The sequence below is a fragment of the Aptenodytes patagonicus genome, chromosome Z (genome assembly GCF_965638725.1).
Source record: "Aptenodytes patagonicus chromosome Z, bAptPat1.pri.cur, whole genome shotgun sequence".
In the NCBI taxonomy this organism is placed as follows: domain Eukaryota; kingdom Metazoa; phylum Chordata; class Aves; order Sphenisciformes; family Spheniscidae; genus Aptenodytes; species Aptenodytes patagonicus.
Window position 1 is genome coordinate 16806435 of NC_134982.1, and position 23383 is coordinate 16829817.

General features: G+C 42.3%; 1 protein-coding gene across 2 annotated transcripts in view; it reads right to left on the reverse strand.

Moving 5' to 3' along the window:
* The window catches only part of OXCT1 (3-oxoacid CoA-transferase 1), a 92762-nt gene extending 69731 nt beyond the window's left edge, over nucleotides 1-23031 (reverse strand). For both annotated transcript variants that reach the window (XM_076363206.1, XM_076363205.1), the window contains exons 1-5: nucleotides 22826-23031; nucleotides 19852-19960; nucleotides 18352-18442; nucleotides 2519-2654; nucleotides 159-308 (exon numbers count right to left, since the gene is read on the reverse strand). In XM_076363206.1, the coding sequence (XP_076219321.1) occupies nucleotides 159-308; nucleotides 2519-2654; nucleotides 18352-18442; nucleotides 19852-19960; nucleotides 22826-22909 (570 nt within the window). In that variant the 5' untranslated portion in view covers nucleotides 22910-23031. The remainder of the gene's footprint in view (nucleotides 1-158; nucleotides 309-2518; nucleotides 2655-18351; nucleotides 18443-19851; nucleotides 19961-22825) is intronic.
* Between the last annotated feature and the right edge of the window lie 352 nt (nucleotides 23032-23383).

The following is a 23383-nucleotide window of genomic DNA, read 5'->3' on the forward strand; positions in this document are numbered from 1 at the left end:
GGAAAACTTATGTGTCTGGTACCACAACCATCCTGTTAATCCAATATACCAAGGTTAAACTTGGCCAGGAGGTGCTTAAACTACTGTTTATCTTGGAAATATGTAAGAAATTCAATTTTCAAAGCAGAAAGCTTCCTAATAACAAGTTGACATCTTACCTCTCTTGGCTGGCTAGCAATGGCAATGGTGCCATCTGTGTTGTATTTGATAGGCGCACCCCCTTCCTGCACCAGCGTCCCATAGCCGGTACTGGTGTAAAATGCTGGGATTCCTGCTCCTCCTGCTCTAATACGTTCAGCGAGCGTACCCTATGGGAAAACACATTTAAGAACTAGTCATTTGGGAACAACAGTCAAACTTTGATGGATGGCTTGCATGAACTTATTTTTATGTCCTGTCATTTGGAGCTTTTCCTTCTGAACTCAGCAGACCACCACATCTATTTCTTCCTCCCATTTTAGCTTTCCTTTGTGGGACATGGCAAGAAATGCTTCACACACGGCCATAAATTACTCAAGAGCACACCGTCACACAACTCCCTGTCAACTCCCAAGCCCCAGCACTTTGTTGTGCCTCCTCTCCTTCAGCTTGTTTCCCAATCCATTACTCTGAGAAAAGTACAGAGTTCTTTTTCTCTTTCCCACCTGGCTACATATGCTAGAAGGTTTTTCTTTTATAACAGTCCTACATATTTATGTTTCATTCTCCAACATCTTAAGAAAAACTTCATACCCCATTTCAAGTTGAAACAGCCACACATAGCAGATCAAGAAAGGAAGAGGGAGTCTGGTGATCTGGGTTACCTATGCTAAGAATACCAAGAAGCTGACAGAACAGCATTTCTACTCTATTTGACCACCCCATCTGCACTCTGCTCTATGTCCAGCTGTACCACGGATATTAACAGCCCAAATTCCTCATCAGCCTTATTATGGACTTATGGCCAAAGACATGTCTGCCTGCTTTTCAGTAGTGCCCTTTTCCAATTTTTTTTTATATTTTTCTGGATTCAATGCAATTGATCCAAATGCAAGGAAAAGACCATGATGGTCAATTATCTAGCTTGATGGCCTCCAAAACATAGGTTGCATTTTCCCCAGTTATCCTGCAAGAAACACAATGACTTTTGGTAGGTTTACAAAATGGTGGCAAGAGACAGATGTACCATGCAATGATACAAAGTCCTGTGTTCCAAGCAGCCTTAGCATTTCAAGATCTCACCATGACCTCTCCCTTACTGTGTAACAAGGACACAACAGTCCCCCATTTTGCCTAAAGTCATACCAAACTTGAAGAGCATTTTCCAAAAGGCTATTTTATCTTGACACAAATATTTCAAATCCCCACATCTCCTAGCAAGTCATTAATTCACCGTACTGTCTACCATTGCACACTGTAGACCCAGTATTTTCATGCTGGATCTACATAGCTTGCCTGAGCAGTCCACAAAGCCAACTACATGCCTAAGGAGTTCAAGGTCTTCTAGATGAAAGCATTGAACATTAAGTAGGAAGAAGGAAAAAAAGAATTGTGAGGTGATAGAAAGGTGAGATTTGCGACTTTTGAAACATGAGTAGTGACAAGTGCCTGGTTATTTCCATGTCAGCTGACTGGGTATAAAAGGAGCTTTCCTGCCCATCTCTGGGATTCTAAGAGACATTCCCAAGAGATGGAGCCCAAGACTCTCTTCTCCATAAAAACTTAAAGACTGTTGCTTTTCCCAGAGACTTAAAACAATACCTGTTTAAAGCCCAAAGGTTCCGTGTCACCTTTGGAAATGCCACACACTAACATGCTGTAGGCTTTAAAGTTAGAGTACTAATTTCACAAAACTAGATCTCAATAGAATGTGACTGATACTCATGATTTTAGGATCTCATTGCATTCAGGTGATTTGAGTAGCTTGGCAGTGCTAAAATAGTTAAAACTATGGTGCTAAAAAGTAAAGCTGTAAATATTGGCTCATAACACTGTGCAGAGATTAATTTTGTTAAGATTTAATGAACAAGCCCAGAAGAGTTATGTCTCACAATGAACTGAAATCTCCTAATTTGATTCCTACCCACTAGATGGCAGACACCGCACAGGCAACATCCCCAAAAGCACACACGAGCTGCCACCAGTACGGGAATTCAGCAACTCGCTGACTTTTTTTTCCCCTTATATGGGCCACAGTAGTGAGCATACTTCGTGTTTTTCCTACAATCTGGGAGGAACTACCAAAAATCAAATATTGTACAATAAAATATACATATATATGTATATACACACTTGAAATGAATATAATGTAACATGCCATAAAAGGAATGCACACAATTTGACCAGTCAGTTCTTAACAGACCAGTTGCAGCCTGCAGCCCATGATCCTAAGATGGCAAGTGCCATCTGTCTTTACTGGACATCTGCACACAGGCAAAATATTTGGATTGCAAAATAATTTTATAAGAGCACTTAAGCATTATCCTACTCAGTATTTTAGATGAAAAGAAATCACCAGTCTCCTACAGGCACTCCTTACCTGAGGTGTAAGCTCAACTTCAAGCTCGCCAGATAAATACTGGCGTTCAAATTCAGCGTTCTCTCCAACATATGATGACACCATGCGTTTTATCTGCTTAGTCTGAAGCAGAAGACCAAGTCCAAAATTGTCAACACTGTGTAGAAAAAGCCAGACAATACTCAGCATTTATAACAGAGTTTTGTTGTATTCAAAGCACTTGATAACTTTAATGACTTAACAAGATAGGACAAAGTTATGTCGCCCCACTTTAGACATAAGGAATTGGAGACAAAAATCAAATTCCAGCTTTTAGGAGGGAGAACATCAAAGCTACAATTAAAATTTAGGAGTCCAGTGCTCAGACCTCATCTCTTCCAAGGCACTCAATACATCCAAAACTTCATTTTAAAGACATTTCACATGTAACAGGTACAAATACCAGCTTAACAAGGGGTGTTATTTTACATATCTGCTCCTTTAAAAAGCCTTACTAATTAATAAAATATCACACGTGGCACAACCTGGCTTTGAGTGAACAAAGACTTATTTTTTGTTTAAACTCTTGCCCCCCAGGAAAAAGGCAAGTGATTGCTTAGCAGCTCAAGAAGAAAGACATATTCATATTTATAGTGCTGGTTTGTATATAAGGTAGGAGAATATTTGTATTTAAATTTTCTTATTGCAGAAAATAATTCACTTTCTTATTAAGAAATTGCCTACTCCAGCAAAAGACATTAACACTGCAGTCAGGATTTTCTTGTCTGTGTCATAATACCACTTAAACTGAATGCCAAAGGTAACATACAACATTTTTCTTGTGCCAGTGCTTCTGAATTCTGATACCCTGAAGACATTACTCTCTATTAGTCTTTAGTATTTTTGTGATGTTTGTCACCCTATATTGTGTACTGATGGGACAAGAACATACTTCAAGAGTTACTGTAACAAAAGGGCTCTCTAAAAAAAGCCATTTCAATTTGAAAAAACATGAGGTTCAAATATAAAAATGGAAATAAACAGAGATGATATTATAAAGGCATGTTTCTTTTACATTTCCAACACATTATGCAGGATATTGGCAGACTGGTACATGTGTGCGAAGCTCCTCTACATTTATGTTGGTTTCCGCAACATATGAGTGGAGAACTCAGACCTTCCACTCCTGCTATGGGAAAGATGCCATGATCCAGAAGCACCTCACAAAAAGTGATGTATATTTGCCACTAGTTGTTTCAATTCACTATTACTTAATTATCCACACAATGGCTTGAGATTTCAGGATAAGAAATATTGAAAAATATTAAAAGAATCCTTTAAGAAACCAAACCCAGTATATCCAGCATGCTGTAATTAACATGCACAAGTGCTTACAATATATGCATCCTATTGAAAACACCACTCCTGAAGAAGAGCTCCAAAAGGTTGTCTGTATTTTCTAATTCTATTAATTGCTTTAATGAAATATATCCCTTTCCTATATAAATCTCCCCTTATTGGTATTCTTACACCACCATGTCTACAATACTGCTTCCTTCTTTAGATACTGTCAGAAATGAAGTCTCTTTCCACTAATGACCAGATCGAGAAAGTAACGCATGAGACTGCTTTCCCTGTAGTGTCCCTCCTTATACCTTACCCAAATTATCGGTAAGTAAGTATATCCCCTAACCCCGGCTTTATAAGCTATGGTGATGGGGACAAAAAGAATGTAAAGGAGACATATATAAGTACTGTAATACGAATCTATACTCCCCATACAAAAAATACTATCTTACTCAAAAAAGGGGAAAAAAAACAACTTAAAAATCAAGATACAATGCTGAGTGAGCTGAGAAGTATTTGTTTTGCACAATAAATCAGTGTAGATCAGAGGAAAGAACCTACTGAGCCACAAACAAGGTACCACTTAAGGTATGTTAATACTCCATCACTCCAGGATCCATGTCAGACTTCCCAGCTGCAACCTCCTGGCATCCTTTCAAAAAGCCAGATTCAAAAAGTTTACTATTATACAGTATTCATTTTCAAATATTAAAGTGGTAATGATGAGCCCACTTTTACAACAGCACCACTATCCTCTTGCTTGCCAGTACCAACGTCCCATAGCACGTGCTGCAGTGCTGCATGTGAAGGGAGAGAGGCTGAGCAGAGCAGTACCAGCACCAGCTTCTCACCTCCTACTACAATACTCACAACAGCTGCATGGACAGATGTGCAGTCAGAAAGACTTTTCAAGTGCATGCATAATGAGGACTATATTAAAGTTAGGACTATTTTAAGAAGATAGCCCACTTCTATGCATACTCAGGCGTTTTGGAAACTGCATGATAGGAAGTGAAACAAGCTTCTCTGGTCTGGTTCTCTGAATTTATTCTATGTTCTCTAGATATAAAGAACTTGACTTACTATAAAAGCTTTCTCCACTCCCCAACTCTGACCTATTAAAAAAAAATTAAAAATCTAACTCTGATGCAATGTTAAAAGTGTTGCAGTGCCAAAGCCTTGAGAATAAAATGTGCACTGCCTAGAAACAACCTATATTTCTAACTCCCCACAGGAAAAAAATCCAGCAGTTTGAAACTAAAAGAGCTGGAAATAGAGTAGAAAGAGGAGTCCTGTGGGCAAAGAAAGGGATTAAAAAAAAGAATAAAAATACAAATGCCAGAATTTCCTGTATAGGGTCACTCAAAGCAGGACAATCCCTCTCACAAGAAAACCATCAAACCCTGACCGCTCGTTATAAAAGGTAGTAAGCAAATGTAACAGACCAGGCAATACCTGAGAGCAGTTTAATGGGTTTGTATAACTGGAGTACTGTGTAGCAAAAGTACGAAAGTTAAACAAAATTGTGCAATGCGCAAGAACCAGCAGGGGCAGCTTGAACTGCTTACAAACCAGAGTTTGCTACTTCTGTGTATCATTCAGGTGGTTAACACTGCTCTTACCATTGCAAAACTTGCAAGCCATCAAATAGAAACAGGCAGACACGAGACTTCTGCATGCAGACAACAAAATTCTGAGTGCATGTTCACATGAGAAGGGATGGCAACAGAGGGTCAACAGCAGATTTGTAATGGTTAAAGAAAGTTCTTCCTCATTTCACTAAGATCTATAATCCTTCCTCCTACAGTCTCAGAAGCTGGACATTGTCCTTAACAGGATTTTTCGTATCATCCTGCAGCATCCCATGCAGGATCCTATACGGATACACTTGATTCCCTCAGCTACTACAGGAAGGTATCTTCTCTCAAACAAAACTTTGTAGTTACAAAGTTGCCTATATAAATTCAATAGAAAATCACACAAAATCATTCTCTGTCACACTCATCCCAAGTTATTCCTCGTTTCTTAAGTCACTCTTTCTCCTCACCTCAGAGGCAGTCAACTTATTCAAAAATAAAACTGCAGTAAGGATCAGTCACTGCGCACACAGGTCATACAACCTTATTTCCCTAGCACAATGACAAGAGGAATTTTACCTTCAGAAAGTCATGCACCAAGAGGCTCTGCCTGTCTGATAACACAAAATTACTTCAATTCCCAGCCGCATTTCATCTTCAGAGCAGCATCACAAAATCCAATTGCTGTTACTCATCTTATATGTTTATTTTAGATGTAAATTTCTTAAAAGAAATATAGTGCTGTCCATCCTTTTTAAGGATGCAATCTGCATTCAGGTTTCCAGCTGAAATAACCCCTTTGCTTTCCATGCACATCAGTTTTCCTTTCATGTCCCTCCAAAAACTCATTTTGAGCACTTCAGCCTATTTTACGTTTCCTATGTTTTTTTCTTATATTTGAATGTTCTAAGAAACCAACATTTCACACAGCAGTGAAAATGCTGTTCTTACTCCTATTCTCCCTACCTTTTGCTCTTTACTTGACATCTCTATCCCAGAATAAAAATAAAAAAAAATTTCTGGTTTAGGGAAATTTCTTTCAATATAACACTTCAATGTAACATTTTTTATGTTACTTGTTCTCCCTTTCCATATTTTGCTGCTTTCTTGGTTGTTTTGTTTTAGGTGCAAAAATTTCTTTGAACTTTTCAGCTTATATTATGTTTATACTGAAAATGTTACCGTTAAAATATCTGTCTTGCAGGCAATGCCCTTCCTATCAAATAGAAACCATAAAAAGAAAAAAAGATCCTTTACTGAGTGCATTGGAAAGAATACATCCTGTACACCTGTTTTAAAAGCTGGGTTCAGTCCTTTAAAAATTTAAACAAAGGTGAGTGCAATAAAAATGTGTTGCCCTAGATAGGAAGGAAAAAGGTGTGGTGGAAGTTGATATAGTTGTTATGTATGCTGTCAGAAGAGTGAAAGTACACATTATTGCTAGACAGAGAATGTGTTCTTTTGCCCTCAAAATTGTTAAGATCTCTAGAAGTTTCCCCATACTGTATTAGGATGAAATCTGAATCAACAGAATACATGAAACACATATAGGAAAACAGATCTAACCTGGCACTCATCAAGAACATAGGTGACACAAATTCCCCATTCTACGGATGCGGACGAGAAGAAGTAATCACAATTAAGGAGGTCTGGTTCTTTAGCAACACATTCTTTCCTGTTGTTTTGTCCCTCTCAGACCTACAAAACCTTCCTGTCAAAAACTAATGTCTGCCTTTTCTAATGAAAAAATTAGCCAAAGACGACTCCTAGCCAGATCTAGCCCACATATCTCAAGTATACTGGAAGCAGTCAAAGGCAACATGCCCATGTTGCACTCCAGATAAATGATAATTTGCAGCTCGCAAAGTTTTCTCTTTGGTGGCTCAAGCAAAACACATTCTACAGCATCACAAGGAAGAAGAGATTACCTAAATTTCCAAGCTGGTAAAAGCTTCACACACCAACAAGCCCTACACAGCCTGATGAAGTAGGGAATAGAAATTTGCATTCTTATGCAGAAAAAAGGAGACCTGGAATGTCACACTACTCTGGCAAGAGATGTAAGATGGCTTTTTGGGTTTTTTTGAGTAAAAGGAGGTAATTACACTCTCCACTCTCTCTGCCCTTGTGAAGACATTTATAGGTGTCTAAGAAAAGTAGGGGTGGTCAGGACAGACTGGCTGCCCTTATTGGGAACACTGGAAACCACTGGTAACAGGAGGGCTTCATTCTACATCTCTTAAAGAGAAGTCTTCCTCTATAGTTGTTGTTCAAAGATTCTCCAGGACCTGCAGTGCATATTCCTGGGAGATCCTACCAAGACCAGAAGTCACTGGTTATGAAAGATTAACATGAATATTTGAGTTTTGGAGAATTAAAACATGTTGGCCAAAGAGGAGCTAACATGGTGTCCTACCTGCCCTTTCTCCTCTCATAATTTGGGGATTGGAAGGATGGGAGGGTAACTACATCACCCTTGAAGACTATGGATTGAGAAAGAAAAGCATGTAGTATGAATCCTGGGGCAAGGCTCCACCTCAGGCAGAAATTAGAGTTTCCTGCAACTTGCTGTTGCTGCAGAAAAGTGTATTTATGGTTGGTCCTAGTCCTAGAGAACACTTTATGTAAAGACACTAGTCAGCTTCAGGAGATACATGAGCAGTTTCTCTAGGCATTCAGCAGGTCCCAGTGTTGCACAACTATGCATGAAACTTGATAACAGATGGACCTGTTCCAGAGCTAGAAATTTTCCTGGCAAAAGGCTAGGAGTGGGAGAGGGAAACAATTTCCTCTGTCATTCTCCACTTAAAAGAGGCATCATCTCATCTGTTTTACTTTGTAACATCAGCTTTTCTGTCCTCAAAATGATCTGCTCCAAGTTACATGCAATTACGTCTCCCGATAGGTCCACACTTCCTAGAGAAGTCCACATATGGTCCCCAACTAAAAGGAATGCATCAATCACTACCTGTTTGGCGTCTCTTAGTAACACAGCCTTAAGCTTTCAGGCTCACAGGGGTGCCTGACTATAGCATGAAACTTTACCAACATGAAAGAAAGTATGTGGCTGAAGATACCATCCGAGTTCTTAGTGATGCATGTTCACAGGTCCACAAAAACAATCATAAAGTATAATCCTGACAGCACCAGAAAGTGATCCTTTATAGCCTTTGTGCAGAAAATGAGTAGATGCCTACTAGATGGCGTTTTCCAGAAGACACGGAACAGAAGTGCAGGCACATCAAGGGTAAAATAAACGCGGACAATCGCTCACATAACAGTTCTTGGTGACTCGTCTTCCCGGTCACCTAGCTGGCTCTTAACAGTGAAACTATGCCACATAATAATCCCCCATGCATTACACTGGAAGATTACTAAGGAGCCAGCTCAGATGATATTCTGGTTTTCCTCCTTTTCTGTCCGCCATTTCCAGCAGGGTACATAGAATAAGGGCAAGATGAGGAATGGGAGTCAACTAACAGGGAGAGGAAAACAGATTCAGCTCATAGGAAGGTAAATTAGACAGAGGCATAATGTTTATTTGCCCTATTGATTCTTGAGACACTGTCTTCAGCCACCTTTTTTCTTTCCTTTTTCCTAGGACATTTTCCCATCTGTCCTAATGGGAACTGCTTAATGGAAAGCAGGAAAGAGAGGTAGAAGCTTTCTGAGGAAAGGTGACTGAGAAAAGACGAAGAGAGAAATATGGGTGCTACCATGTGCTAAGGCAGTCCTGGTCAGGAGAAGGAAGAGGTAGGACAGAAAACAAGGCAGTGAGTGACAGCTCCCAGAAACCAGAGAAACTGTCTCACCACCTTTTCAGCCCATGGCAAAGGACAAAAGAAACAGTGCACTGAATCTCTCTTAGCTCCACAGCCTGGGACTTCTTCCACTTTGAGGGGAGAAAGAAGAAAGAAGATAAGGCAGCCCACGGTTGCCGGGAATCATGAAGCCCTGCGTGCAAGGTGGCATGACTGAGCCTTAAACTCCCTCTGCTCTGTCTCTGCAGTGTTTGCACCGCACTCTTCTCCCTCCACCACTAAAGCCTTCTTAGGGGAACTCTGTCCTCTCTGCTCCGATAACTTCATCTCAGCTGCAGCATCACAGCAAAATGGCAGTATTCCTCCTCCTCCAAAAACGATGCTCCACTCCTGTAAGAATGATGGGTGCAGGCATATAGGCCAAGCCCATCGAAAGGTTGTGAAGGCAGGTAATTTCTGAAGAGGACAAGTACTGTACATTGCACAGTTACGCCAGCAGCAAGGTCTCCTCTTTCCACATTCCCTTCTGCTATGAATTGCCATATTGTGTTTTTATTACAACAAATAAAACAACTCTATTCAGATCTTTTGAAATTTACCATATTTTTCCTTCACAGTGAAGTTATATGGTATAGGCTTAATCCGATAAATATTTGAATTTCATCATGAATGCATCATACTTCAAAAGTCTCCTCGTGAAAAGCTAGATTTAACTTTTGTTGCTTTTCTAAAACCAAGTTGACACAGTTCCTTGACCACACTGAGTTCTACACATATGTCTTCCTCATTCGTAATCACAACCAGAAAGTCATCTGCACAGCTGATTTCTCAATAGTTCCATGTAGTGCAAAGTTTAGTACAATTCGCCCTGCCAAAATCCCAAATAACCTCCACACTAAAATTAGCAAGATGACCTGGTCAGATTTTCAGGGATTTGCAGTTCACAAAGTGTCACCAATTTAACAGCTGTAATAAAGCATTCAATTAGGTTCTTTACAAAGAATGGAGATGATAAAAAAAAGTAAACTGCTTCAAATAATCAACTTAACACTGAAAATATCTTATATACCTTGCCTCATTATTTTGGCAACTTGCCATGTGTAGGATTTTACCTAACTCCACTCTTACCTCTCCACCAAGAGAGATAAGAGTCATTGGTGACCTTGTTATTTCACTTCTGAAAGTATATTTAATTTGGGATGTTTAAATGATTTCTTATGCATATATAAAAATATACACAGTGTAAGATACTCTGAGCATCACCTTGATCGTATCTTTGTGTACATACAAGCTTTCTTCCCAGTCCCTCATAGACTTTTTCAGTTACATTTTAGCTCTGTGAATCAAGGGATTGTCAAATTCATGCCATTAAAACCACTCGACACCTTATACTATATGAAAAAACTTCTCCATTTTCTGTGAATTTGGAATGCAACTTCCACTTGATGGTATTTTTTTATATATATTTTTAATATATTTTAATATATATAAGTAATATATATATAAAAAGTATATATAACATATATATAAAAAAAGTAATAATATGGATGGAATTAAGCCATAGGAGTTACATATGCAAGAACAAACAGGGAGTCTGTGGCAAAGATGGCAGACACATTTGGTTTTTAACAGAAACATGCAATTCAAAGCAATAACTGAAAAATTATATAACCTTAAACTCTGACATACATAACATTTATCAATCCTGCCTTAAATTCAAAATATTTAATTGCTAAGAACATAAAAATACCTTTTGTGCTTTAGAATATGGGGTGCAGTAAGTTTACCACTGCATCTGATGCCATAGAGTAGTGCCTTATCTGGAGATTTGGCAACTGTAAATAGTCCATTAGGAAAACAAGGGTATTATGTTCAACAGAACTAAATAAGAGTGCACTCAGGCATCAAGATCAACAGTTCAAATGTTTATCTCAAAGCTATTTTCTCCTTACTAATGCATAACATTGTAACATAAAAAGAACTTCTTCAAAAAAAGCAGAGAGACTGAAGGTTCAAAAAGCTGGTAATGCCTTTCAAGCAGACAGTCTGAATCATGATAATCTGACAGCATGCTGTCAATCTCTTTTTAGGTGACCACCCAGGTGATTAGTAATTAAGGTATTAGCTGTGACTTCTCTATTTTTACTCTAAGTGAGACCCTACTGTTCAACACTATTGCATTCAAAAAGAACACATATTTAAGCCTCAAAAGCAGACAAAGCCCAGAGGGAAGTAAGTACTCATTTGATACAACAGTCAGACCACATATGCAGCTACTACAAGTAATGGACTTCTTTTTTACCAAGTACAAATTCAGCCTATTGAGGTGGTAGGGACAGAACAAAAGTGTTGATCTCAGAATGTGATTATACCCAAAATTAGTTATCCATTTCATTAAGCAAAATTAATTAAAAATAATACTTTGGTGCCAATTTCTTAAATTTTCATTTTAAATGTTTGGCTGTGTTGACAAGAACATAGTTTTTGTTGCAACACAGATCCTGAAACAATAGGTCTGATAACCTGCATCAGGGAAGTCTTAGCATAAGCTGACCTGAAACATCCAAGTCCACTGTAACTTGAAATCAGTGTGCAACAACATACAACGAAGTCACCAGCAGATGAAAAAACAGCCATGTGCAAGAAGGTACTGTATACTAATCACAACTATGTCGGGAATTTACTGAGACAAGGTTTAAAATAAGGGCCTACTGACGTATGTGGAGCGAACCAAATTTAAACAATAATGCAGCAAAAATTTAATAAAATGGATTTTAGTAGCTTACTGAGACAGAATCCTCTAAATTTAAAGGGCTTATAATAACATAGTGTAAAGAAATACTTAAAATACGAACAACGTAGGCAAGACAAGTTGTAAGGGAAGGTGTGAGAGGTTGTATTTTAGAAGCACACCCACCCACCATGGTATCTTTCACTATCTCCCTGGTTCACAAGCTCCAGTTTCCACAGCAGCAAGTTGTGTAAATATCAGAGATACCGGATATTTGTACGGCTTCCCTTTCAAACACTTTGCCTTGTTTGGCCTGGCAAAAGAGTAACTACTCTTAAAGGTGCCGTTTCACCAGCTAGCACACAGCGTACGCACTAGCATAATGCAGAGCAACAGACAATAAGTTTAGCAGTATGCTGTTTCTAACTAGGGTGCCTAAGAACAGCCCATACACTACTGCACAGCCTGTCCTTGGCAAGCCTTTCAAAGGCCAAAATAAGGACTTTACCTGCCAGCAACTACAGGATTTGAACAAGAATTTGCAGGAGCAACCTCCTCCCTATTACACTGCAGCACAGAACAGTAGGGTGTGAACTTGTGAACATCCTACTCCTTTAAAGTTGTTTCCAGACACTACCAAGCATTTCTGGACTTCGCTGAACCTTCTTTCCAGCTAAAAGAGAGTTGGTAAGAGCACTTCAGGACTCCCTAATCACTGCTTTCCCCTAGATGCAAGTGAAGCGCTGCCTCCATTGCTGCTATTTTGGTTATAAACAGATAGCTCTGTAACACATTTTGTGGTTCACACATATTGAAAGACATGTGACTTCGTCCATGCAGCTGCACTGTTCTCCAGAATACGTTGTCTATGTACTTGGCTCCTTCCCTGCTCCAATTACAAGTTGCCTGCTAACCCCACTGCAGGATGAGAAAACCTAACCACAACCAATTACCTCCTGTTTGCTGGAAGAGCTGGTGAAGAGAAAGCAGCTGCAGTCAGGAAGATGAAACACAGCAGGGCATCAACTGCAGCACAACAGCGCCAAAGCAAAACACAATGAATCCTGAGGCATCTTGGAAAGTGGCAAATTACTCATCCCACAAAGTACTCGACATCCCGAGATTACAGGAACGATTCACCCTTTCAATACTATTACTGCAGGGTATATGATTGCTGTGCTACTTCAGTTTTCAAATCTATTTATTAGTATTGCAATACATGATAGTATCACTATACTTTTTGACATGGTATTAGAAGGTGCTTAAATGGTATTAATCGCTGCAATGAGGATTCTGACTTTATTGATGACAACATTTGTGCTTTAACTTCGTTCCCAAACCCCACTGAACTATAGCAGGCTAAGTTCCATATAAGAGTAATACAATAAATAAAAACAATAGATGAGACTATATTTTATTATGAATTTAATTTCAAAATAAATCATAGAATCATTACTATTAAGGATGGAAAAGACCTCTAAGATCATCGAGTCCAACCGTCGACCCAACACCACCATGTCCACTAAACCATGTCCCTAAGCACCTCATCTACATGTCTTTTAAATACTGCCAGGGATGGGGACTCAACCACTTCCCTGGGCAGCCTGTGCCAATGTTTCACCACTCTTTCAGTAAAGAAATTTTTCCTCACGTCCAATCTAAACCTCCCCTGGCGCAACTTGAGGCCATTTCCTCTCGTCCTATCGCTAGTTACTTGGGAGAAGAGACCAACACCCACCTCGCTACAACCTCCTTTCAGGGAATTGTAGAGAGCGATGAGGTCTCCCCTCAGCCTCCTTTTCTCCAGGCTAAACAACCCCAGTTCCCTCAGCCGCTCCTCATAAGACTTGTGCTCCAGACCCCTCACCAGCCTCATTGCCCTTCTCTGGACACACTCCAGCACCTCAACATCGTTCTTGTAGTGAGGGGCCCAAAACTGAACACAGTAGTCGAGGTGCGGCCTCACCAGTGCTGAGTACAGGGGCACGATCACTTCCCTACTCCTGCTGGCCACACTAGTTCTGATACAGGCCAGGATGCCATTGGCCTTCTTGGCCACCTGGGCACACTGCTGGCTCATGTTCAGCTGGCTGTCAACCAGCACCCCCAGGTCCTTTTCCGACAGGCAGCTTTCCAGCCACTCTTCCCCAAGCCTGTAGCGCTGCATGGGGTTGTTGTGGCTGAAGTGCAGGACCCGGCACTTGGCCTTGTTGAATCTCATACAGTTGGCCTGGGCCCATCGATCCAGCCTGTCCAGGTCCCTCTGCAGAGCCTTCCTACCCTCGAGCAGATCAACACTCCCGCCCAACTTGGTGTCGTCTGCAAACTTACTGAGGGAGCACTCGATCCCCTCATCCAGACCATTGATAAAGATATTGATCAAGACCGGCCCCAGTACTGAGCCCTGGGGAACACCGCTCGTGACCGGCCGCCAACTGGATTGAACTCCATTCACCACAACTCTCTGGGCCCGGCCGTCCAGCCAGTTTTTTACCCAGCGCAGAGTCCACCTGTCTAAGCCGTGAGCCGCCAGCTTCTCTAGGAGAATGCTGTGGGAGACAGTGTCAAAGGCCTTGCTGAAGTCCAGGTAGACCACATCCACAGCCTTTCCCCTCATCCACTAGGCGGGTCACCTGGTCACAGAAGGAGATCAGGTTGGTCAAGCAGGACCTGCCTCTCATGAACCCGTGCTGGCTGGGCCTGATCCCCTGGTTGTCCCGCTCATGCCTTGTGAGCGCCCTCAAGATGAACCGCTCCATAATCTTCCCCGGCACTGAGGTCAGGCTGACAGGCCTGTAGTTCCCCGGATCCTCCTTCTGGCCCTTCTTGTAGATGGGCATCACATTGGCAAGCCTCCAGTCGTCTGGGACCTCCCCCGTTAACCAGGACTGCTGATAAATGATGGAGAGTGGCTTGGCGAGCTCCTCCACCAGCTCCCTCAGCACTCTCGGGTGGATCCCATCCGGCCCCATAGACTTGTGAGCATCCAGGTGGCGTAGCAGGTCATTGACTGCTTCCTCTTGGATTATGGGGGGTTCATCCTGCTCACCGTCCCTGTCTTCCAGCTCAGGGGGCCGAGTACCCTGAGGATAACTGGTCTGACTGTTAAAAACTGAGGCAAAGAATCATAGAATCATAGAATCATTGAGGTTGGAAAAGACCTCTAAGATCATCGAGTCCAACCGTCAACCCAACACCACCATGCCCACTAAATCATGTAAGAAGGCATTAAGTACCTCAGCCTTTTCCTCATCCTCGGTGACAATGTTCCCCCCCGCATCCAATAAAGGATGGAGATTCTCCTTGGCTCTCTTCTTGTCATTAATATATTTGTAAAAACTTTTTTTGTTGTCTTTAACGACAGCGGCCAGATTGCGTTCTAGCTGGGCTTTTGCCTTTCTCATTTCCTCTCTGCACGACCTAACGAGATCCTTGTACTCTTCTTGAGTCGCCTGCCCCTTCTTCCACAAGTGGTGAACTCTCCTTTTTTTCCTGAATCCCAGCAAGAGCTCCCCGTTCAGCCAGGCCGGTCATCTTCCCTGCCTGTTCTTCTTACGGCACATGGGGACAGCCTGCTCCTGCGCCTTTAAGACTTCCTTCTTGAAGATCGTCCAGCCTTCCTGGACGCCTTTGCCCTTCAGGACTGTCTCCCAAGGGACTCGCTCAACCAGCGTCCTGAACAGGCCAAAGTCCGCCCTCTGGAAGTCCATGGTTGCGGTTTTGCTGCCCCCCCTCCTTACTTCACCAAGAATGGAGAATTCTACCATTTCATGGTCGCTAAGCCCAAGACGGCCTCCGACCACCACATCTCCCACCAGTCCTTCTCTCTTTGTAAACAGCAGGTCGAGCGAGGCACCTCCCCTGGTAGGGAAGTTGTGTGTGTCAGGAAGTGTCTTCCACACACTCCAGGAACCTCCTAGACTGCTTCCTCTCTGCCATGTTGTATTTCCAGCAGATGTCCAGGAAGTTGAAGTCCCCCACGAGAACACGGGCTAGCGATTGTGAAACTTCTGCCAGCCGCTGATAATGATAAAGTTCAACATGAGAGCAAAACCAGGATTTTTACAAACTAGACTTTATGAAAAGCCTAGATGCCCTCAGGCATTTTCAAATCATTACACTTCTGTGAGGAGCTTACCAGACTTCCATGAACGTTCATGGAAAACAAGTTTCAAGAAAAAAGGAATTCAATTTTTCTTCCCGCCAGCAACCAAATGTGTCACAGTAATCACTCCAGCCTCAAAGTCCAAAGAAATTTCAGGAAAGTTAGCATTATTTCAAGCAAAATTAATTCTAACCTATAACACCACCAACTATATGCAGAATACAATAGAAAACGTCGTCTTCTCCATTCTATTCCACAACGCTTCTCTTTTCACTTTTCCTCACATTCAAACCCTCACCTCCCTCCCAGGAGCATCTGTGCAATCTCTCTATCTACATATCTGTGTGTCATTCAGAAATAAGAGTATGAGGAAACTGAATGATCTCTACTCTAAGTGATTGATCTTTCCACTCAAAATGATTTCTGTCTCCTTCTCTCTCCTTTTTATCATCCAGCAGAAATTGTTTCCCACAAGAGTCTAAGGAGCTCGAGTTTGACTGTCTATGTGCCAAATACCAATACTCATATCTGTTATCCAATGAATGTGCAATGGCAAGCATGAAGCACTGAAAAAAAATGAAGATCAACATATTGTGAACTTCAGCCTCAGAAGCCTGGACTGCATATATATATACACAGAAACTAAATCTGTGGGTTTTGAATGGTATTCTGGTTTTAACTTATGTTAAATGCAGTCAGGTTAAAAACAAAACAGAGTGGGATACAAATCTATGGACAAAGTATATGGGAGATGTAATGATGCAGCTGAAAATAGCACAAAGCATTATTAGATAAATCCCACCTAATTCACTTCTTTGGCAAGGCTGGAGGAATTGAAGGAGCAAGGTTTGACATCTATTTTCATTTTGCATGAATAACAAAGTTCTTTATACCCAAACAACCTTTCTGGCCCACATAAACTTGTCTCTCTTTTATTCTAACGTAGGTACAGAAGGAAACAGTTTCCCAGTGATTTCCTGTCCCCCCCCCCCAGCTCTTGTTCTGCAATCGGATAATGGCTGAACTTCTACAGAACAGATGGGAGACTTCCAACCCAAGGAAAGGGCTTATAATTGCAAGCATTAAGGAAGTTCCGTGAAAACAATACAAAATTCTCATTATTATTTCACCACAAATACAGCATTCAAAAGTAAAAAGTTCACAGAAAATGTAAAAACACAGATATTACCATTTGCTGAAAGTAAGCAACATTATAAAAAATTTTTAAAAAACCCAAAAACAAACAGAAAGAATGCTCACAAACTATCTTCCTTACCAACTGGGGTGTGTAACCCCAGTACATCTAGCTGTGAGAAGACTCCTATTTCACAAGACAATAGAGTTTAGGATGAGCTCCCTAATCAAAGAAAATTTGCTAAAGAAAGTAAAACGCCACTAGGAGACATCAGTCTTCCAATATTCTTTAAATCCACAATGAACTGGAATTACACAAACTACACAAATTACACTGGACTTATTATGTTGCTGAAGGTCATGTTTAATAGGATAAGTCACTGAACCAAGGTTAGGGCCACCTGCAGATGCTAGTCATCCAACGACACTGCAAGGAACAGAATATCAATCTTATTGACCAGGCTGATTTCAAATACAAGTCATTACATTCTGCATATCAATATTTCTATTTAATTTCATTTCTATTTTATCAATGCATTTCAACAGAAGTGGCTGTAGTTATTTCTCTATATGAAGATTGTTAGGTATTGTGGAGTCTACTACAATGAACAGCTTGTGTAAAAATTAGCCCTAATGATAAGCTGAGAAATTATATGTAAAAGAATTATTCTCACTGTCAACCCCACATGAATTTCTTAACAGGCAAACATTTAAAAAAATAAACAAAAAATTCCAAGACCCATTAAAGAGGCTCTCCATTCTTTCATCATAAATATTCTCCACTGTTGTCATCTTGTTTGGGTTTTTTTTTAAAGTAACAGAATTATAACAAGAACAATAAGCAGGTCAGAAAGCACCAAACTGTAGTTAAAAAAAAAATCCCTATTTAGAACTTCACACACACACACAAAAAATCACTGATACTACATTTAAAGCATCTAAGTCAGAATTTTCAGCTACAGTCAACCAGTTAAATATATATAAATATACATAATTGCAACTGTCTACAACAGTGACAATTGCTCCCTGACAAAGCTGAGTATACATACAGTACTGTACTTTCTGGGCTTATTCAAAAAATAAGACTTTCAAACAAAGCTATGCAGTTAATATGAAAAGTCTTATGATGAAAAGTAAGACTTTTTCATAAATATCAGCCTTTTCACATGAATGGAATATTTAGTCTGTACTTATTAGACTACAGACATATGAATACCTACCCTGCATTATTACTGACTGCTGTTATTTCCTTTACTCCAGTCTTCAGTAAACCACCAATGAGGTTTTCAGGAATCCCACACAATCCAAAACCTACGTAAAATAAAAGAAAACTGAATATGTAACAAGTGTTTGAAAAACACAGATTAATCAGAAGTCTGAGAATGTGCACTGTTTAATTAAAAATCTTTTCTGAGTAGAACAAGCTCCTTAATTGACTAAATAAACGAACACTTCTGGAAAGAGTTGTAGCCTAGTACTGGAATCTCCCAGTGACTAGATGCTTCCCAGTTCGGATGAAAGCCATTTCACCATCAAAGGTCTGCTCACACACAAATGGCCTCTGGAGAAGGGCTCCAGGACCTTGGCTCTCCTGATGTGTGCCCTAACCACTGCACTCATTATTCCTCCTTCTCTTTCTACCCAACTAACCTTCAGTTCTTTGCTGCACATAATAATGTCAAACAGGAAGAGCGAGGAGTTCTCCCATACAGCTTAGCCTATAAGTAGGTGATAAAAATCTGGGAATCTTAATGCTCTTGGAAAGATGTATAACTGGAAGCACAGTAACCCAGATCTCCACCCAGGCTGAGGTGCCTCACACTCCTACCTATTATGCAAGAACCCAATATGCCTAGAAGGAAGACCATGCCACATTTGAGGCGCCTAAGTCTTAGGCCAGGCTCTAACACTACAACTACCACCATTTCCTTCCCAACCACTTAGCCTCAGATCTTCTTTTGTTCTAACAAAAACAATAAAATACAATAATTCTTCCTAGAAGGCATTTTGCCTCTTTACACACCTCCAGCGAGGTTTCCCATGTTTTACAACATCACATTCATTACTTCTTCAATACTAAAAATCACTTATAACCTACTAAATAGAGAGATTGCTTTTCTTCCAGTAGATTGAACAGCATGAAATTGTGGAAATCATCTAGAATGTTCAAAAGCTCAAGTCACAGTGAAAGTCAGTATGACACAACTTCTTGATTCTTCTGGAAATGCTACACATAACCATTTAGTGTAACGTAGATAAGTATTATCTTCACCTCCTACAGCTAGAAACAGATTAGGTGATTTGTTCAAGGTCACAGAGACTCAGTCACTAGGCAGATACAGAATATGGAGAACGCTACCATAAAAATAATCAAACCAAATTTTATTTCTTCACCATCCGAAATAACAATGTTAACTTGAAAAAGCCCAAGTTGATTTTCTGCATTCAAACTGGCACAAGTCAAGTCTAACACCTCACTAATGGGGAAAAAAAACTAATGATCTTTCTGAGGCTTTTTCCCTCCCCTAAGAAACAAACAGGTATTTTCCCACTGAAGGAGTCCGCCCCTCATTAGCAGAGCTGGAAATCACTTGTTCAAAATACCCATACAAGTATATGGATTCTCAAATTAGTTAATATTAAAAGAAACATGGTAAAATGGTAAAAGTATCTCATTAATAAAACATGTGATTGCATCCATAAAGAATTTAAATATTTACCACCAACAAGTACGGTTGCCCCATTGGGTATATCTTTTACAGCTTCAACAGGATCAGAGTAAAATTTGGTGTTGCGGTGACAGCTGGTAGAAAAATAGCATCCACAAATCTGGAACAACATTACAAGAAACAAGTGAATTAATAAAAAGCATTACATAGTAGCTTTATAATGATGACCATCCCTCTGGCTAGATAAGGGCGGAAATATACAAAAAAAGATATTGCTGCTGTAAACGCTAAACATTGGGGAGGGAAGAAGGGTTCAGCTCCCCAAAACAAGGACTCTATTGTCTCTCTATCCCCCACATCACCCATATTTTATGACATTCCTATGTATTATGAAGGCTTTAGGTTTCATATGAGCTGCATCAATTTGACAATATCCAAACAGATTTTAAATCTTTTAATTCCATCCTAAACTGCTGACAAATTGTGACTTATTGTGAACAGTCACAAATGCAATTCCTCAGCACGAGTTAGAGCAACCCAAAGACTGCTCTAACCTATATATTGCTACTTGTAGCTTCAAAGATATCCAGACACTAAACATAACCAGAAATTGCTGAAGCAGAGAGCCAACACCACCACCAAATTTGAGTGGAGGCCAAGGAACAATATGAAGTACAGAGCTGTGCTGGCAGTATAGTAACCAGGGACTCCCTTCAATGGAGTGAACCTTCCCCCAGCTTCCTAACACAGTCTTAGAGCTCTTTGTGTTGCTGAAGAACAGCCCAGAATCAGGGAGACTCCAACAAATTGATGAAATAGAGAGGGCAAGAGGGAGATCAATACAAATCCCACCCCCAAAACTAGACATCACAGTGCAAAGCCATTACATAGTAACCATCATAACTCATCTATTATATTCTTAGGTCACAGTTACCCTAACCTTTTTTTTTTTTCTTCTCTAAGTACTTCCCACTAATACTACCATGCATTAATATTAATCAAGTACTATCAAGGCACTAGGAGCAACTGACATTTAAGTCACTACATTGACATGGTCTCCATAAATTGAGAGTATTTGGAAATTAAAATACTACCTACTGGCGTTTCCACTTCTAATCTGATAGTAGAAGTGAAAAATTTTAAACTGGGAAGGAAGGAGAAGGATGAGTAAATAAACAATAAACAAGCTAATCTACACACGTTTTAAAGACAATAGCCTAATTCTTCCCTAAAGAGTTGCCTTAAGATCCAGTTACAACCAGGGCAATAATTTTTGGCTCAGTTTCAAGATTACACAAACCGCCTTCTTTATAAAATTAAGGCTGCAAGAGTTTACACTGAATATTAAGAAAACCTTTCTGAATGGAGGCTTATCTCCTTCTCAGTGGAAACACTGATGTTCCTCTGCTTTGATAGGCTCAAAAAATCAGTACGTGGGTCATAAGGAACAGTGCCAGCTGAGAAAGAGTAAAAGACCCTTCCCCATGCTCAATTATACCATGACTATTTCTTTCAGAAACGTTTTTTCATAAAGACAGTAAGACTGCAAAGAGCATCTCTTCTGGTCACGTTCGGTATGCAAGTGACAAAATGAGTATTAAGTGCTGGCAGCCTCGGAAGCCCCGGTACAACAGGGCTGCAAGCAGGCATCAGGGCCAGGGCTGGAGGGAGGCCAGGCCACTGCCACGTCACTGTACCCACACATAGGACAATATTTTAAAGAGACCACATGGTACCTTTTCTTTAATCTTCCCAACTGCCTGTAACAGTGGGGAACAACAGAGCAGCATGTGTTACACGCGTGCATTCCCAGGTTGGATGTCTCCAATGAGGGTATCTGCCCTTCTATACTAAAGATGTTCTTTTCAGTCCCTTTCCCACCCACTCTGCCGTTTGAGGGCAATGGGATTTTCAGGGTGCTGAGGTGCCAGGCATCACCCACCCACCCCTGCACACCGGGGCAGCAAGCTAAGACCTCAGGAGATGGCTGCAATTCTGGCAGCTGAGGTTTACGAGAGAAATAACATGGGGACAGATCAACAAAATCGAAGTAAATTTTATAGAAGGGCAAAATATAACTTAGCAAAACAAAGACTGAAAGAGCTATGATTATTTGCCCATAAAGACATCAGGAGGAGTAAACATGGGCATTAGGAGAGTAGATGAGCTGTTTCAACTAAAATAAGAAAAGCCACAGAAACAATTTTGGCTGAAGAGACAAAAAATTAACTTGGCTATGGTTACACGTGGGCTGGAAACCATTAGATCAGTGACGTTTGGCAGAAGCTTCCCCCAGGAAGAGCAAAGCAAGCAAGCGAGCTAGCTGCATGGCTGAACCCCACAGGTTTATGAATGGCAATAGGCGGCGGGACTGCCAGGGAGCTGTGCTCACCGACCTGCACTCTCACTGCCTACACCTGCAGCCTGCCTCTAGGAAAGACCGACGTGGTGAGAGCAAGATTGAAATATACAGTAACGTATCGTAATTGTGCTAGGTTTCAAGTGCAGGGGGAATAAAAAAATTAAACCTCAAGGCCAAACCTTTGGGCCGGTCCCCCAAGGTCACCGCATCCCAACCCACCACCGGGGCGAGGCCTGCCCCGGCGCCGCGCTCTGCTCTGCCCTCCTCCCTGCCGCCCGCCTTCCGCAGCGCCCGCGGGCCTCCTTCGGGCCAAAACCGTCACGTTAATACAAAAAACAAAACAAAGCCCATCACTTCCCCGCAGGCGCGGGCAACGCCACTCTCGGGGCAGCAGGGCGGCCGCCTACCCCCGGGGCTCCGGCCGCCCGGCCCCGCCCGGCTCGCCCGCCGGTGGGAGACGTCGACCCCCGGCCCAGGCGGCCCCGAGCGCGGGGCGGGTACCCCGCCAAGGTCACCGCCGCCCGGGCGGGCGCGGCGGCGGCGAAGGCCCGGCGGGCAGGGGGACGCGGAGGGGGCGCGGGCCGCCGGCGGGGCCGGCCGCTGTGGGGGACCGCGGCCGAGAGGCGGTCCGGGGGTCTGGCTGCCCCCGCCGCTTCGCCTTACCTTAGCCCCGGCGCCCCGCGCCCGCGCGGCGGGAAGGAGGATGCGGCGGCTGAGCGGCGGCAGGAGGAATTTGTACGCCGCCATATTCGCGCTGCGCGACTCTCGGGGAGGGGAGCGGAGGGGCGGCGGGCTGGGCCGAGGCGGCGGCTGTTGCTGTCCAACGCCGGGCGAGGGGAGCGGGAGCGGGCGGGACGGCGGATCCCGCGCGGAGGGAGGTTGGGGGGGCTCGGCCCTGACGCCCACTGACGTCGGCTGCGCCCGAGGCGGGGCCGCCGGAGGGACGAGGGGCCGCCGGCTGAGAGGAGCAGGCAGCTGCCAGGGCCCCGGCGGCTGCCGGCTCCCCTCAGGCGGCGGTCCCCCTCAGACGGCGGCCTAGGCCGGGGCGCGGGAGAGCTGTCCAGCCGCCTCGCGGCTGCCGAGCCCAGGGGGCCGGGCCCGGGCGCTGTCCCACGGGGGGCCGGCGGCAGGGCCAGGCAGGGGCAGCAGACCCCGCTCCTGGAGCCTCGGGGAGCAGAAGCAGCCCCCCACGTGCTACAGCCCACTGGTACCCCCGACTCA